Genomic DNA, 14572 nt, shown 5'->3' with positions numbered 1-14572 from the left:
TGTTACTAAAGATCCTATCCTTATTTTAAAAAATATTTTGATCATAGACTTTTTGCATTAATTTTGCCATTTTAAAACGTCGCAGTATAACATTTATCTTGATGACTGAGTGTTTTGGAGCCCCCTTAAATTATGAACCCGAGGGAAGTGCCCCAACCCGGGTCCCGGCACGGCTGCAGAGGGGTCGGAGGCTCAGTCCGTAGTACCGTAAGCCACTGCCCCGCCCCCCTTTTCTTCACCTGTGTAATGGGAAAGGAGGTGAGGTGGGACGAGCTCTCCAGGGTTTAATATTCTCCCTGGCCCGACAGGGACAGCATCTTGTAGGGCTTACAACACCCGCGGTCGAAGAATGAGGCTGCTGAGTTCCTGGCGGAGCTCCCTCTGCCCAGATTTCCGCACTCTAGTTAATTTCCCAGATTAACTGGGAAGGCTCGCTTGGAGCAGGACTCGTGATTGGCTGGGACGAAGTCACACGGGAGGATTCGCTACCAAATGGCAATGTAGCATGCGTCATCAGCGAGCGACGAGAGCCTCCCGAGAGGGGTGCGGCTAAGTAAAATAAGCTCCTTTCTAATTGGCTGCTTCCTTGGGGAGTGACTGAAACAGCGATGGGGATACGCTCTCTTCCAACTCTAGGCTTCCGGGATTTGGAGGGAAGTTGAGGATTGGGGAGAAATATATTAAATCGCGTGTGTCCCGGAAGCTCGGAGGGGCGGGGCTTAGACGGTGGGGCGTGATTGAGGGCGGGCCTCTCTTTTGGGGGCGGGATTTTCTCTGAAGTCAGGGTGGAGCCGCAAGGCTCTGCTTTCCCCGGGCGCCGGGGGCGGGGATTGGGGTGGGGCCTCGCTTGTGGGCGGAGCCAGAGGCTAGGTGGTGGCGGGCTTGCAGTGCCGGGCGATTGCCAGGACCCACTTGCAGGTTGCTGTTCCCAGCCATGGCTTCGCGCTGCTGGCGTTGGTGGGGCCGGTCGGCGTGGCCTTGGACCCGGCCGCTTTCCGCCGGGAGCACCCCGAGTAGGAGCAGGGCGCCTTTGGGGCTGGAAGGGAGCGCGGGGAGGCCTGGAAGCTCTGAGTAGGGGTCGGAACCGAGCCGGGGCAAGGCTGGAGAGGGGCGAGACAGGAGGGGTCTCTTCCTGCGGGCGAGATCGCGGTGGTGTACGGGGGCGGGCGGGGATCTGTGCATGAGATGTCTAGGGTGAGAGTCGGAGGTCAACAAAGGTGTAAAGGAGAGACTATGAGATCCACAGGTGTGAGACGGGGTGAATGGCGGGGACGGGGGGTGATACGGCGGTCTGTGGGGTGAGAGGGAAGTCTGAGTCGAAACAGGGATTGTAGGAATAAAACAGGTCTATATGGGCAATATAACGTTTTGTGGAGAGAGAAGGGTTAGAGGGGCGACATTTTGGGGAAACCGAAGGGGTGAGATTGGGATGATATAGAGGCTGTTGGAAGGATATGGGATTCCACCCGATTGGATAGGGAATGAAGCGGTGTTGGGTAGGCCATTAGCAGTGGTGTAGTAGGTTCATGGGTGAGATGAGAGGCTCTGGATGAAGACTCAGCCTTTGGGGGTTCAGATGAAGTAAGAGACCCTGCAAATGCCAAAGCCTTGAGGAGCAAGAGAAGGAGGATGCAGGTGAGGGTGAAGCTTGGGAAGTTCCAGCTTCTGTTGGATCTTCGAGTTGGTTTGGGACTGGGGAAAGAGGTCAGTTTTGACCTTTTCCCTCTCCTCTCCCTGGCCCCAGGCTTCCGCCACCAGTTCTCCACCCAGGAGAAGACCCCCCAGATCTGTGTGGTGGGCAGTGGTCCAGCCGGCTTCTACACCGCCCAGCACCTGCTAAAGGTAAGCCACTTCCTCATAGTCCACATCATTCACCTGCTGCTCCAGTCCTAAGGGCAAGCCTCACCCTCTTTGGGTTTTAAGACCACTCCTGGATACCTGATGGGGAAGGGGCTCCCAGCCGTCTGGCCTGGACGCTCCCCACTTACTTCCTCACCTACACCTGGGGCTCCCCTCTCCTCACATCCTCAGTGTGAGAGAGGACCACTTGGTGGCCAGCGGCCAGTGGTCAGTGGTAGGTGGTCAGTTCTGCCTCTGTGGCCACGCACTCCAGGAGGCTTGTGTATACGTGCGGAATGACTTTCTCCTCCTTCATCTTCCCTCCTTTCTCCTCTGTCTTCATTGTGTCCCAAACATCCTGCATCTTGAGGCTAACCGCCTCCTCCGCTTTCTGTAACTACCTTTTTTGCCATGCCCTCCTCATCCATAACTCCAATCTTCCCCTGCCATTTTGTTCTTTCGGCTTGCCCTCTGCCCCTCCCCCTTCCCCTGTGAAGGCCAGGATCTCAAGGCTTTTAGTGCCCGCCTTGGTAGGCAGGGCCCCAAGCCAAGGCTACAGGTTATCCTTGAGGCTCCACATCAGACTTTGAGACAGAGTAGAGAGGGGATACCCAGGTTAACTGAGACATGAGACAGTGGCCTAGCTTTGGAGAGGCTTGGAGTGTCTGTGGAGAGACAGGAGGATGGATGAATATTTTAATTATGCGCGTGCACACACACACACACACACACACACACACTCACACACAAAGATACTTGAAATGTAGGGTGACCAACTTGCCTGGATTTCCCAGGACAAGAGGCTTCAGTGCTAAGCTGGAGGTTCTTGGGAAACCGGGATGAGTTGATCACTCTGCTGAAAAGTGACCCATGCATGCTTCCCAAGCAACACAGGTGAAAGCTAATTACAATAATGTGGGCAGCGTGAGCTGAGGCAGGTGGGGTCAATCAGAAACTTGCTTGGGCCGGGAGGGGTTGGCTCATGCCCGTAATCCAAGCACTTTGGGATGCTGTGGCAGGTGGATCGCTTGAGGTCAGGAGTTCGAGACCAGCCTGTCCCACATGGTGAAAACCTATCTCTACAAAAATACAAAAATTAGCGACGCGTGGTGGCACACATCTGTAGTCCCAGCTACTTGGGAGGCTGAGGCTGGATGATTGCTTGAACCTGGGAGGCGCAGGTGGCATTGAGACAAGATCGCATCACTGCACTCCAGCCTGGGTGACAGAGTGAGACCCTGTCTCAAAAAAAAAAGGAAAAAAAAAAGAAAAAAACTGTTTCCTGGAGAGGGTGCATTTGAGCTGCATTGAAGAAGACCAAGGGCTTTGGCAAGGGCCTCCCACATGTGGGGAGTCATCCTGGAATGCAAGGCCGTGGGCGTGTGGCCATGTGGGAGGAAGGACAGCCTGAGCTCTGGGATGGAGACTGGGGAGCGCATGGGGGCTGGAGAGGCCCTGAAGGGCTTTGTCAAAGGGACAATTTATTAGCTGAGCCTGAAATTTTCAAAGTGGGGAGAATTAGCCTTCCAGGCAGTTTTCTTTTTTTGAGATGGAGTCTTGCTCTGTCACCCAGGCTGTAGTGCAGCGACACAATCTCAGCTTACTTCAGCCTCCACTTCCCAGGTTCAAGCGATTCTCTTTTTTTTTTTTTTTTTTTGAGAAACTCACTATGGGATTGTCTATCTGGTTTTTTTTTTTTTTTTTTTTTTTTTTTTTTTTTTTTTTTTTTTTTTTTAAAAAGAATAAAGAAGAAGAAGAAAGAGAAAGAGGAAGAAGGAGAGAGGATGGGGGTATTGCTTTATTGCCCGAGCTAGAATGCAGTCTAAATATGGGTATGCCTATAATTGTCCTTAATAATGGAGACATGAAAGAAAATGAGGGAAGAGAATAGCAAACAAGGAGCCAACCAAGATTTCTTTTAAACTTCTAAGTTGATATGATGTGGTACTGATAAGAGTGTATATTTTGTATATTTAAAGTGCAGAGTTCTATAAATGTTAATTACATTTACTTGTTCCAGATCTGAGTTCAAGTCCTGAATATCGTTGTTAATTTTCTGTCTCATTGATCTGTCTAATATTAATGTTGAAGTCTCCCACTATTATTATGTGGGAGTCTAAGTCTCTTTATAAGTCTTGTATGTCTGCGTATTCCTGTATTGGGTGCGTATATATTTAGGATCTTTAGCTCTTCTTGTTGTTGCATTGATCCTTTTATCATTATATAATGTCCTTCTTTGCTTCTTTTGATCTTTGTTGCTTAATTGTAACTTCTGCTTTTTATTTATTTATTTTAGCTCTCTGTTTGGTTGGTAAATCTTTCTCCATCCCTTGTTTGGAGTCTTTGTGTATCCTCGAATGTGAGATGGATCTGGATGCAGCATACTGATGGGTTTTAGTTTTTTATTCAAATTGCCTGTCTTTGGATTGGGGGATTTAGTCAATTTAAATTTAGAATTAATAATAATATACATGAGTTTAATACTGCCATTAGCTGGCTATTTTGTCCATTAGTTGATGTAAATTCTTCATTATATTGATGCTCTTTTTGATAATTTTTTTAGAAAGGCTGATACTGTTTGTTCCTTTCATATGTGTAGTGGTTCTTTCAGAAGCTCTTGTAAAGCAGGCCTGGTGGTGATGAAATCTCTGAGTGCTTGCTTATTCACAAAAAACTTTATTTTTCCTTCACATGTGAAGCTTAGTTTGGCTGGATGTGAAATTCTGGGTTGAAAGTTCTTTTCTTTAAGGATGTTGAATATTGGCCCCCACTCTCTTCTGGCTTGTAGGGTTTCTGCTGAGAGATCTGCTGTAAGTCTGATAGGCTTCCCTTTGTGGGTAACCGGACCTTTCTCTCTGGCTGCCCTTAGTATTTTCTCCTTCATTTCAACCCTGGTGAATCTGACGATTATGTGCCTTGGAGTTGCTCTTCTTGAGGAATATCTCTGTGGTGTTCTCTGTATTACCTGGAGTTGAATATTATCCTGCCTTACTAGGCTGGGAAAATTTTCCTGAATAATGTCCTGAAGCGTATTTTCCAGCTTGGATTCATTCTCTTCGTCACATTCAGGTACACCTATCAAGCGTAGATTAGGTCTTTTCACATAGTCCCATATTTCTTGGAGACTTTGCTCGTTCCTTTGTATCCTTTTTTCTCTAATCTTGTCTTCTTGTTTTATTTCATTGAGTTGGTCTTCGACCTCTGATATCCTTTCTTCTGCTTGATCAATTCGGCTGTTAAAACTTGTGCATACTTCACGTAGTTCTCCTATTGTGTTTTTCAGCTCCATCAATTCACTTATATTCCTCTCTAAATTGTGTATTCTTGTTAACATTTCGTCAAATCTTTTTTCAAAGTTCTTAGTTGCTTTAGATTGGGTTAAAACAAGTTCTTTTAATTCACAGAAGTTTCTCATTATCCACATTTTGAAGCCTGCTTCTGTAATTGGAACACACTCGTTCTCCATCAAGCCTTGTTCCGTTGCTGATGAGGAACTGTGATCCCCCGCTGAGGGAGAGGCGTTCTGATCTTGGGCATTCTCAGCCTTTTTTGGCCGTTTTCCTCCCTTCGTTATAAATTTATCCATCTGTGGTCTTTGAATTCACCGTCTTTGTAATTGGGTTTCTGAGTGGACGTCCAACTTACTGATTCTCAGCGCCGAAATCTGAGCAACCCACTGCACCGACCAAATCAGCGGCGTTAAGATTAATGGTGTTTTTCCGACTCTGCACCAAGAACCGTCGCTCCAAGGCGCCGGCAAAACCGCCTCGCCGGTCACAAGAGTCGCGCTGGCGACCCGTGGGGCTCCTCTGCTGGGAATCTCCCGGTGCGTGAGCAACAAGAATTCATGTGAAGGTGTGGCGTCCTCTCGTTCTTTGCGTTTTCAGTGGGAGCTACAATCCCGAGCTGTTAGTGATCAGCCATCTTGGATCTCTCTGGCGATTCTCCTGCCTCAGTCTCCTGAGTAGCTGGAATTACAGGTGCATGCCACCATGTCCGGCTAATTTTTGTATTTTTAGTTCAGACAGAGTTTTACCGTGTCGGTAAGGCTGGTTTTGAACTCCTGACCCCAAGTGATCCACCCACCTCGGCCTCCCCGAGTGCTGGGATTACAGGCGTGAGCCACAGCTGCACTCAGCTGGCAGACACTTGCCCGTGCTTTCCTTGTGGGACGGGATGGGCAGGGGCTCAGGACAGTTACAATCCTTGTTCTGATCCTTGGGCTGATCTTTGCTCACAGGGAGCTCCAAGCTGCTGGCTGTGCTCCTAAGACAGGACCACCTGCAGCACGTTTGGGACAGTGGCAGTTAGCTTGAGTCAGGCACAGAGTGCAGCATCTGGTAGCATCCCCATGGCAACCTGCAAAGCAGGTGTCGTGCCTCTTGCTTCCCAGGTAAGGATTCTAGGGCTGAGTGAGGTTGTCCAAGCTTCCACCGCGGAGCAGGGATGGCACTGGGACCTGAGCGAAGGCAGCCCCATGCTAGGCCATCCACGTTCTCCATTCAGTAATCAGTTACTGGACACAACACATTCTGGGTGCAGGCTTCACTGGGAACATGGAGGTGAGCAGGACAGACATGGTCCCTGTGCTCGAGGACCTGATATTCGAATGTAGGGTGGGTGTACAGGTGGCTAGTTGACAAGGTATTTTAGGGCTCTGATGATGTAAAGCACAGACACTGGGGTGTGGGGAGGGAGTTCATGCCCAGTCTAGAGGAAGAGATGTCCCGGTTGCAGTCTGAAGGACAGTAGATGTCAGGTTGGGGAACAATGGCATGAGTGTCCCAGGCACAGAGAACTGCATGGACAGAGAGGAAGAGAATGGCCCTAGGGCAAAGGGCAAGTTCTGGAAGGTACGTGTGTCCAATAAGGAAAGAGGGGGTAAGAGCTAAGGCTGAGACGTAGGTGGGACCCTGATCCTGGGGAGCTTGGAAGCCACTGTCCAGGCTCTGGAGGCAGGTTTCTCTGGGAGGTGTCTGAAGCTGCCTCCTCTTCCACCATCAGAGTCTCCTGGGGCATCTTATCAAAATATACATTTCTAGGCTTAGCTCAGAGCTCATGTGGCTGGGCCCAAGAGTCAGCAACGTTCAACACCCCGAAGGATTCTCATGGCCACTGCTGTCCCGGTGGTTGGCTTCACTGGAGAGTTTCTGGGGTGCTGTTTTCCTTCATGCCCCCTCTGCCTGCAGGTTAGATCAGGCAGGGCTGGTAGCCAGAGGGTGGTGGGGAGCTGCTGGGGTGAGGAAGAGGACTGGGAGGATGGGGGATTGATGGGATCAGGAGGGGGCAGGGAGGAGCCGCAGGTTCCAGCTTGGACTCTGGGTGGATGGGGTCGAGGGAACAGGAACAGAAGGGGAGCTGTTTGGGGTGAGGAGACCTGGCTTGAATCTGAATGGATTTGAGATGTCTGGGGTGGGACATCCAGGGGTCTCAGGTTTGGAGCTTCGGGGGAGGTCTGGGCAGGAGAGAGTAGAAAGTCACCAGCGAGTTCAGGGGAATTTGGGGTGACAGGAGGGAGTGGCTAAAATCCCCAGGGAGGAGAGCGGGGTGCCTCAGAGAATGTCCTTGGGGAGCAGCTAGAGGGAGAGGAGAAAGGGAGGTTTCCTGGAAGATGAGGTCAGCCGTGAGAGATAAGGGGTAAGAATATCCAGCGGACTTAGCGTTCCGGAGGTGGCCCTGGAGAGGACACTGTGACCCAGAGTGAAGGATCTGTAGCAGGAAAGAATGGAAGATAAGTCAGAGAGGTCGGATCGGGTAAGGTGCTGACCTCCAGGCTGAGCAGTTTGAACTTGATGCAGTGGCACTGGGCCCCAGAGAAGATTTTAGAGCAAGGCAGTGACATACAACAACTGAATAGTGATGATTGCTCCCTCCCAGACTGAGCACTCAGAGTAGGTTGCACCCTGGGCTGCCTGATTACTCATTTAACCTTGAGCATGACGCCACAGGGATCTTCTTTTGGACAGAGAAGAAACTTTCCCCGGGGCACAGAGCCAGCTAGTGGTGGAGCTGGGATTGGCATACAACGCCACCTGTTTGACGCCAAGCCCAGTGCTCTTTGTGGGCTTGAGGGAGGTGGTTTGGGTAGCCCCCTGTGGCTGGCCTGGGATGGGGAGAGGTAGCAGGTGGGGGAGGGTGGACCTGGGAGCCGGCAGGCGAGTGGAGGGCAAGACGAGATTTGAGTAAAGGCGAGGAGGTGGGTGGGAGCCTTAGTCAGGGGTAGGGCAACTGATGGGCAGGGGCTTCTTTGCCTTGAGTCCCAGTGAAGCTGGAGGTGTCATAGCGAGGAGCTGGGATAGGATGGGGGACTGGACGTGTCAGCCATGGGAGCCCCAGCTGCTTTACTGCTAACCGGCCTGGGGCCCAGAGTCTCACCACCCTGACCTTCGGGTGCTTCCCAGCAGCCCTGAGAGGGAGCCATCGTCCTTCTAGTGTGCAGAGGGGGAGACTGAGACCTGGGGAGGCCCCGGGACTTGCTGGGATCATGTGGCTGGTTGGTGGCAGAGCCAGACCAGACTTGCCTGCTGTACCCCCGACCCTGTGCCTTCCACACGGCCTCTCAAGGTGCCCTGGGAAGGCGGTCAGCGCAGAAACGCTGCATGAGAGAGACTCTTTCTAAGACGGGAGCAGGTCTGTTTCCATCTCTCCTCCCTGAGAATCCCCAGCTGTGTCCCTGCCTGTCCTGCTGTTCCCCTTTCCCAGAGCATGGTCCTGGCACTAGAGCTGAGGCCCTGTGAATTCGGAGGGTGGTCCTCAGGTCCTCAGAAGACAGAGAAGCTGCCCTGATACAACTGATTCAATTCCAGCTGGAGAAGCTACTGCCCTCTTCAGCTGGCCACTTTCTCCCCATCGCCCAGGGCCAACCGGCCTTCCGTTTTTTTTTTTTTTTTGAGACAGAGTCTTGCTCTGTTGCCCAGGCTGGAGTGCAGTGGCGCAATCTTGGCTCATTGCAACCTCCGCCTCCCAGGTTCAAGTGGTTCTCCTGCCTCAGCCTCCTGAGTAGCTGGGATTACAGGTGCCCACCATCATGCCTGGCTAATTTTTGTATTTTTAGTAGAGATGGGGTTTTACCATGTTGGCCAGGCTGGCCTCGAACTCTTGACCTCAGGCAGTCCACCTGCCTCAGCCTCCCAAAGTGCTGGCATTATAGGTGTGAGCCGCCACGAGGAATGCTCTTTTTCCTTGCACAGGGATAAGCCTTGTATTCTCAGCTCAGGGTCCTGAACGCTCCTGCTGTCTGGGGAGGGGGAGGAGTGTTCTGTCTGGGTGCCTGGGGGACCTGGAGGGGGTCCCAGCCTCTCTCTCCGCCCCACCAGCTGCCACCCTGTTCCCCAGCAGCACCCCCAGGCCCACGTGGACATCTACGAGAAGCAGCCTGTGCCCTTTGGCCTGGTACGCTTTGGTGTGGCACCTGACCATCCCGAGGTGAAGGTGGGTGTCTCTGGGCCTGGAGGCTGGGGTGTGGTCAAGATGAGGGGGGCGGGGAGGCTCCCTGGCTAGATGAAAGGACTTCATGCCCTCTGTCCTGATGCCACCCAGCTGCCATCCTGGGGACACAGAGTGGTGAGGGTGGTGTCGACGTGGGTCCCTGGAGCTGCCTCACCCTCTAACCCCTCCCATTTCCGGGGCACCTGGCAGAATGTCATCAACACATTCACCCAGACGGCCCACTCTGGCCGTTGTGCCTTCTGGGGCAACGTGGAGGTGGGCAGGGACGTGACGGTGCCGGAGCTGCAGGAGGCCTACCATGCCGTGGTGCTGGTGAGTGCTGCCAGGCCCTGGGTGGGGGAGGCAGGGGCTGCAGAAGGCGGCTGGCGGCTGGCGGTGGAGGGCAGCAGGGGTGAGGCCAGGATGCACGCTGCAGAGGAGAAGCTGGAAGGGGGCCGCTGGGAGCCTGGGGGGCTACCTGGCCTGCCAGCGCGGGTGCTGAGAGCTGTGGGCCTTGGGCCTGTCATCTTTCATCAGAGCTACGGGGCAGAGGACCATCGGGCCCTGGACATTCCTGGTGCGGAGCTGCCAGGTGTGTGCTCCGCCCGGGCCTTTGTGGGCTGGTACAACGGGCTTCCTGAGAACCAGGAGGTGAGTCTGGGGAGCATGCTTCGTCTTCCTACCCCTCGGCCCTTGGATGCCAGACCTGGGGAAAGAGGGAGCTGCCAGCCAGTGGTGAGGAGAGGCGAGATCCTGCTGACTGAAGTGGGAGGGCCTGGCAGGAGAGCTGGGTCCAGGTGTGGGAGGAGGGACCTGAGTTGTGGACTTACCCGGTGTGGGGAAGCCCCAGGGCACGGCGGGGACCGGGCATGAGGCACCTGTAGACTGAGGTGAGCTTGAATGAAGCAAGGCCAGGGGCCCCATCCAGACCTTTCCCCTGCAGCTGAAGCCAGACCTGAGCTGTGACACAGCTGTGATTCTGGGGCAGGGGAACGTGGCTCTGGATGTAGCCCGTATCCTACTCACCCCACCTGAGCACCTGGAGGTGAGTGGTAGGTTGGGGCTGAGGGGTGGAGGTGGGGTCACCCTGAGGAGAGAGTGGGCCTGTCTGCAGGGCTCAGGCCTCCCCTCCCCAAGCCAGGCTCAGCGCCTCTGTTTCCCCGTGGTGCCCACGCAGAGGCCCTCTGAAGAGCAGTTCCACGCGCGTCCTCTCCTCCATTTCCCCTGCACTTTCTGTTCTCCAGCCCGGGGGCCTTTTTCTCTTTACTCTGCAGTACCCACAGGACCCTGGCTCTCACCAGCCGCTGCCTGGACCATCCCCGCCCACCTCCCACCCGTTAATAGCCAAAGTTCATCTTTTAGATCTTGGTTGTCCCTTGGCTTCCCTGAATCGGCCCCATCACACCTCCTCCCACAGACCCGGCTACTGTGTCGCAGCCTGTTACCGCCACAGCAATTTTACACACGTGGATGAGCATTTGGAGTATTTCGGTCTCCACCAGATCAGAAGCTCTGTGAGGGCCTGCTCCTTGTCTCTTTTGTTCCCCAGTGATGCCCCTCCAAGCTCTTGGCACGGGGCTGAGGACATAGGAGAGGTCCACTAAATACTTGTTGAATGCCAAGTGTGAGCCTGGTGTGCGAGGAGTTGGAGTCATCTGCAGAGTTGGCAGCAATGCTCCATCAGGCCACCAGGGGGGAGCAGTGGTGCAATTTTGGGCCACCAGCCTTCTCCTGGCCCACGGTGGGGACGTGACCAAACGGAGAGTCCACTTTCCCAGGTCAGTGTCTGATGATTTCAAGGCCCTCCTTTTGTGCCAGAAAACGGACATCACGAAAGCAGCACTGCGTGTGCTGAGGCAGAGTCGAGTGAAGACAGTGTGGCTAGTGGGCCGGCGTGGACCCCTGCAAGTGGCCTTCACCATTAAGGTGCTGGGGCCAGAGTGGGAGGAGCCCGGGTTCCAGGTGGAGGGTCTCTCCTTCAGGAGTCGGGTGGGGCAGAGCCCGTGGGAGTAGCTGCTGCCTGGGATGGAAGAAGGGGGCAGTTAGGGCCCCGGGGCCCTGTGCCTTCAGGGAAGAGGTGGGTGGTGGTTGCTCCCGCCTGGGCTGGACCCTGGGGTGGGCTCAGGTGGACAGTGTTCTGACCTGACCTCCTCCCCCATTCCCTGCCCCCACCCTCAAGGAGCTTCGGGAGATGATTCAGTTACCAGGAACCCGGCCCATTTTGGATCCTGTGGATTTCTTGGGCCTCCAGGACAGGCTCAAAGGTGAAGGACCCTGGCCTGGCCCACCAGCTACCGGGGAGGGTGTGGCCTAAGTCAGAGAGGGTCGGGGAAGGGCATTCGGGGAGAGGGCCAGGCTCCAGGGACTGCCTGCAGACAGTCTACAATGCCGACAGAGGTCCCGCGCCCAAGGAAGCGGCTGACGGAACTGCTGCTTCGAACGGCCATGGAGAAGCCAGGGCCGGAGGAGGCTGCCCGCCGGGCATCGGCCTCTCGTGCCTGGGGCCTCCGCTTTTTCCGAAGCCCCCAGCAGGTGCTGCCCTCACCAGATGGGCGGGGGGCAGCAGGTGTCCGCCTGGCAGTCACTAGACTGGAGGTGAGTCTCACGTTTCCCAAAGACAGCCCCTTCCCAGGCCTCTGCCACTCCAGCCTGGAGTTGCCCACACTCTCCCCTCTCCCCAACAGGGTGTCGGTGAGGCCACCCGGGCAGTGCCCACGGGAGCCATGGAAGACCTCCCTTGTGGGCTGGTGCTTAGCAGCGTTGGGTATAAGAGCCGCCCTATCGACCCAAGTGTGCCCTTTGACTCCAGGCTTGGGGTCATCCCCAATGTGGAGGGCCGGGTTATGGATGTGCCAGGTGAGAGGGTGTGAGGGGCCTGGGTGGCGAATTCTGGCGGGAGGCCGGGAAGCTGGCATCTCCAGCTGGTCAGGGCCATGCATTCATGGATCTAGCAACATGCATTGAGAAGCTTCTGCAGGGCAGGCCCTCTTCTTCAGGTGGCCGGACCCAGCGCCACCCTCTTCTTGGCTCCAAGAGAAGTTCCAGTCTAGCTGGGAACTTTATGGGACCTATGTGTGGTCATTAAGTCATTCGACAAACAATCACTGAGGTCTGTTCTGGGCTAGGCCCTGTGCTTAGTGCTGGGATGGAGATAGATAAGGCAGTCAGGGAGCTCCAGTTTTACTAAGTGCCCACATACCTATCTAGTCATTAGTTCATTGGGTAAACATTTATCAAGGGCCAACTGAAACTGCAGGGGGGCAAACTGCAGCTTCTAAGCTTAGGGATACCCTCATCTAAGGGACACCAAGGTGTAAGGGGGTCTGGTAAAAACAAGGCGAGAAGAATCCAGGGCAGTGGACCAGCGGCCACCGCAGGCTCAGCCAGCAGTCTTCGGGGAGGCGTGGAGTGTCTGTGTGTGTGTGCGCACGTGGGTAGAGATTGTGGGCACAGGATGGCCAGGGTGGTGGCCAGCCACCTCCCTTCCTTCTCCTTTTGTTCCCCCCTCTCAGGCCTCTACTGCAGCGGCTGGGTGAAGAGAGGACCCACAGGGGTCATAGCTACAACCATGACTGACAGCTTCCTCACCGGCCAGACGCTGCTGCAGGACCTGAAGGCCGGGCTGCTCCCCTCTGGCCCCAGGCCTGGCTCCACAGCCATCCAGGCCCTGCTCAGCAGCCGAGGTCTGGGCCCTGATGCTGAGTCCTGGGAGGTGGGGTGGGAGGTCCTTCTTTGGGGGTCTCACTCTTTGGGAGGGGGCTGTTCTGGGAGGGGTGAAGGAGGAGGTGGTGACAGTCTCCCCTCTGCTTCAGGGGTCCAGCCAGTCTCTTTCTCAGACTGGGAGAAGCTGGATGCTGAGGAGGTGGCCCGGGGCCAGGGCACTGGGAAGCCCCGGGAGAAGCTGGTGGATCCTCAGGAGATGTTGCGCCTCCTGGGACACTGAGCCCAGCCCCAGTCCCTGGCAGGGAAGGGATGAGTCTTGGGAGGGGAAGGGCTGGGTCTGCCGTGTGGGACTCTGCTACATCCTGGCAGGCCAGGCTTGGAGGCTCGGCTGCCCTTCCAGGGTGTTTCCTGCCTCCTGGGGAAGCTTGCCCTGGCCAGCAAGGTTTTCGCTTTCAGCAACCGAGGCAACCTTAGGGTCGTGTGGAGGTGCGGCTGACCTCACTCTTTCCCACCTCTCTCCTGCTGGACTGTGGAGGGTCACCAGGTTGGGAACATGCTGGAAATAAAACAGCTGCAACCAAGGGCTGTGGTTGATGGGGGCTTTTTTTGGAAGGGTTGGTTGGGATTGGGGTCACCTGCTGGTGGTAGCTCCCCTGCCATCACCAGGTAGTGATGCGGAGACGACTCCCTGCTCGGAGGGGCCTCTTGGGGGCCTGAGGGGGCTCGGCAGCCCGGCCTGGCCTAGGCACCTCCCTTTCTCCACTCGGCTCTGCTGTGGTTGCGGATTGCCTGTCTTCTGTCTACACTAGGGCCACCCGGGATGGGACCCCAGCCTGCCTGCTCCACTGGCCCCCTGGTTAACCCTTAGGTGGGGGGAGCGTTTGGGGGGGGAGGCTGAGCAGCAGTTTGTCCCCTGTGCTTCTGGGTGCCCCGGGCGAGTCTGGCCCAGGTCCTATTCTCGGTCTGCTCCCAAAGCCTTCCTGCCTCTGTCAGTTTCCAGCCAGACCCACTGGCCTTTAAGAATAGTGCCTTAGTTGGCTAGGTGGTGGCTCACGCCTGTAATCCCAGCACTTTGGGAGGCCGAGGTGGGTGGATCACGAGGTCAGGGGATCGAGACCATCCTGACCAACATGGCAAAACCCCGTCTCTGCTAAAAATACACAAATTAGCCGGGCATGGTAGTGTGCGCTTGTAGTCCCAGCTACTCGGGAGGCTGAGGCAGGAGAATCTCTTGAACCCAGGAGTCGAAGAGTGCAGTTAGTCGAGATTGCGCCATTGCACTCCAGCCTGACGACAGTGAGACTCCGTCTCAAAAAAAAAAAAAAAAAAAAAAAAAATGCCTAAATCTCCCTAGGGCTTCCCAGTGTCTGGAGAGTGGTCACTACCTTTGATGGCAGCCCCAAAGATGCTGCCTAGCTTTATAAACCTAGGGGTCCTCGAAATCAGCTGGCCCAAGGTCACACGCTCGTGAGCTGTGGGCTCAAACCCAGGCCCTGGGCAGGCTGGTGTTTCCTCCCAGGCGCACTTGCCCCACGTGTCGGGTATGGAGACGCGGTCCTTGAGACGGGAGAGGGACCCCGGCCTGCGGCGGGAGGGGCCCCGAGGGGCGGCGGGCCTGGCCAGAGGCGGCGGGCCCCGGCGG

General features: G+C 55.2%; 1 protein-coding gene across 3 annotated transcripts; it reads left to right on the top strand.

Annotated features, from left to right (window-relative positions):
• Nucleotides 1-843: 843 nt before the first annotated feature.
• FDXR (ferredoxin reductase) lies at nucleotides 844-13512 on the top strand. Of its 3 annotated transcripts, XM_010342448.3 has the most exons (13): nucleotides 844-1013; nucleotides 1562-1680; nucleotides 1771-1842; nucleotides 9178-9270; nucleotides 9478-9600; nucleotides 9805-9918; nucleotides 10211-10312; nucleotides 11086-11193; nucleotides 11447-11531; nucleotides 11663-11862; nucleotides 11952-12123; nucleotides 12780-12950; nucleotides 13080-13512. In XM_010342448.3, the coding sequence occupies exons 1-13, from the start codon at nucleotides 935-937 to the stop codon at nucleotides 13208-13210; spliced, it is 1569 nt and encodes a 522-aa protein (XP_010340750.3). In that variant the 5' UTR covers nucleotides 844-934; the 3' UTR covers nucleotides 13211-13512. The 3 variants fall into 3 exon arrangements, with proteins under 3 accessions (XP_010340750.3, XP_003931804.3, XP_010340749.3); XM_003931755.4 differs by lacking the exon at nucleotides 1562-1680 and having other exon boundaries at nucleotides 1745-1842; XM_010342447.3 differs by lacking the exon at nucleotides 1562-1680 and having other exon boundaries at nucleotides 1745-1842; nucleotides 9175-9270.
• The last annotated feature ends 1060 nt before the right edge of the window (nucleotides 13513-14572 follow it).

The sequence above is a fragment of the Saimiri boliviensis genome, chromosome 17 (assembly GCF_048565385.1).
Source record: "Saimiri boliviensis isolate mSaiBol1 chromosome 17, mSaiBol1.pri, whole genome shotgun sequence".
Taxonomy (NCBI): Eukaryota; Metazoa; Chordata; class Mammalia; order Primates; family Cebidae; genus Saimiri; species Saimiri boliviensis.
The sequence above is the reverse complement of the archived record's forward strand: the minus strand, read 5'-3'. Positions and strand labels throughout refer to the sequence as shown.

What these genes read in the sequence shown, in the direction of transcription:
- FDXR (XM_010342448.3), top strand. Translation starts at nt 935, where the DNA reads ATGGCTTCGCGCTGCTGGCGTTGGTGGGGCCGGTCGGCGTGGCCTTGG. An exon ending in CTGACCATCCCGAGGTGAAG is followed by an intron (nt 9,271 to 9,477) that starts GTGGGTGTCTCT and finishes GGCACCTGGCAG; the next exon opens with AATGTCATCAACACATTCAC. An exon ending in TGGCAGTCACTAGACTGGAG is followed by an intron (nt 11,863 to 11,951) that starts GTGAGTCTCACG and finishes TCTCCCCAACAG; the next exon opens with GGTGTCGGTGAGGCCACCCG.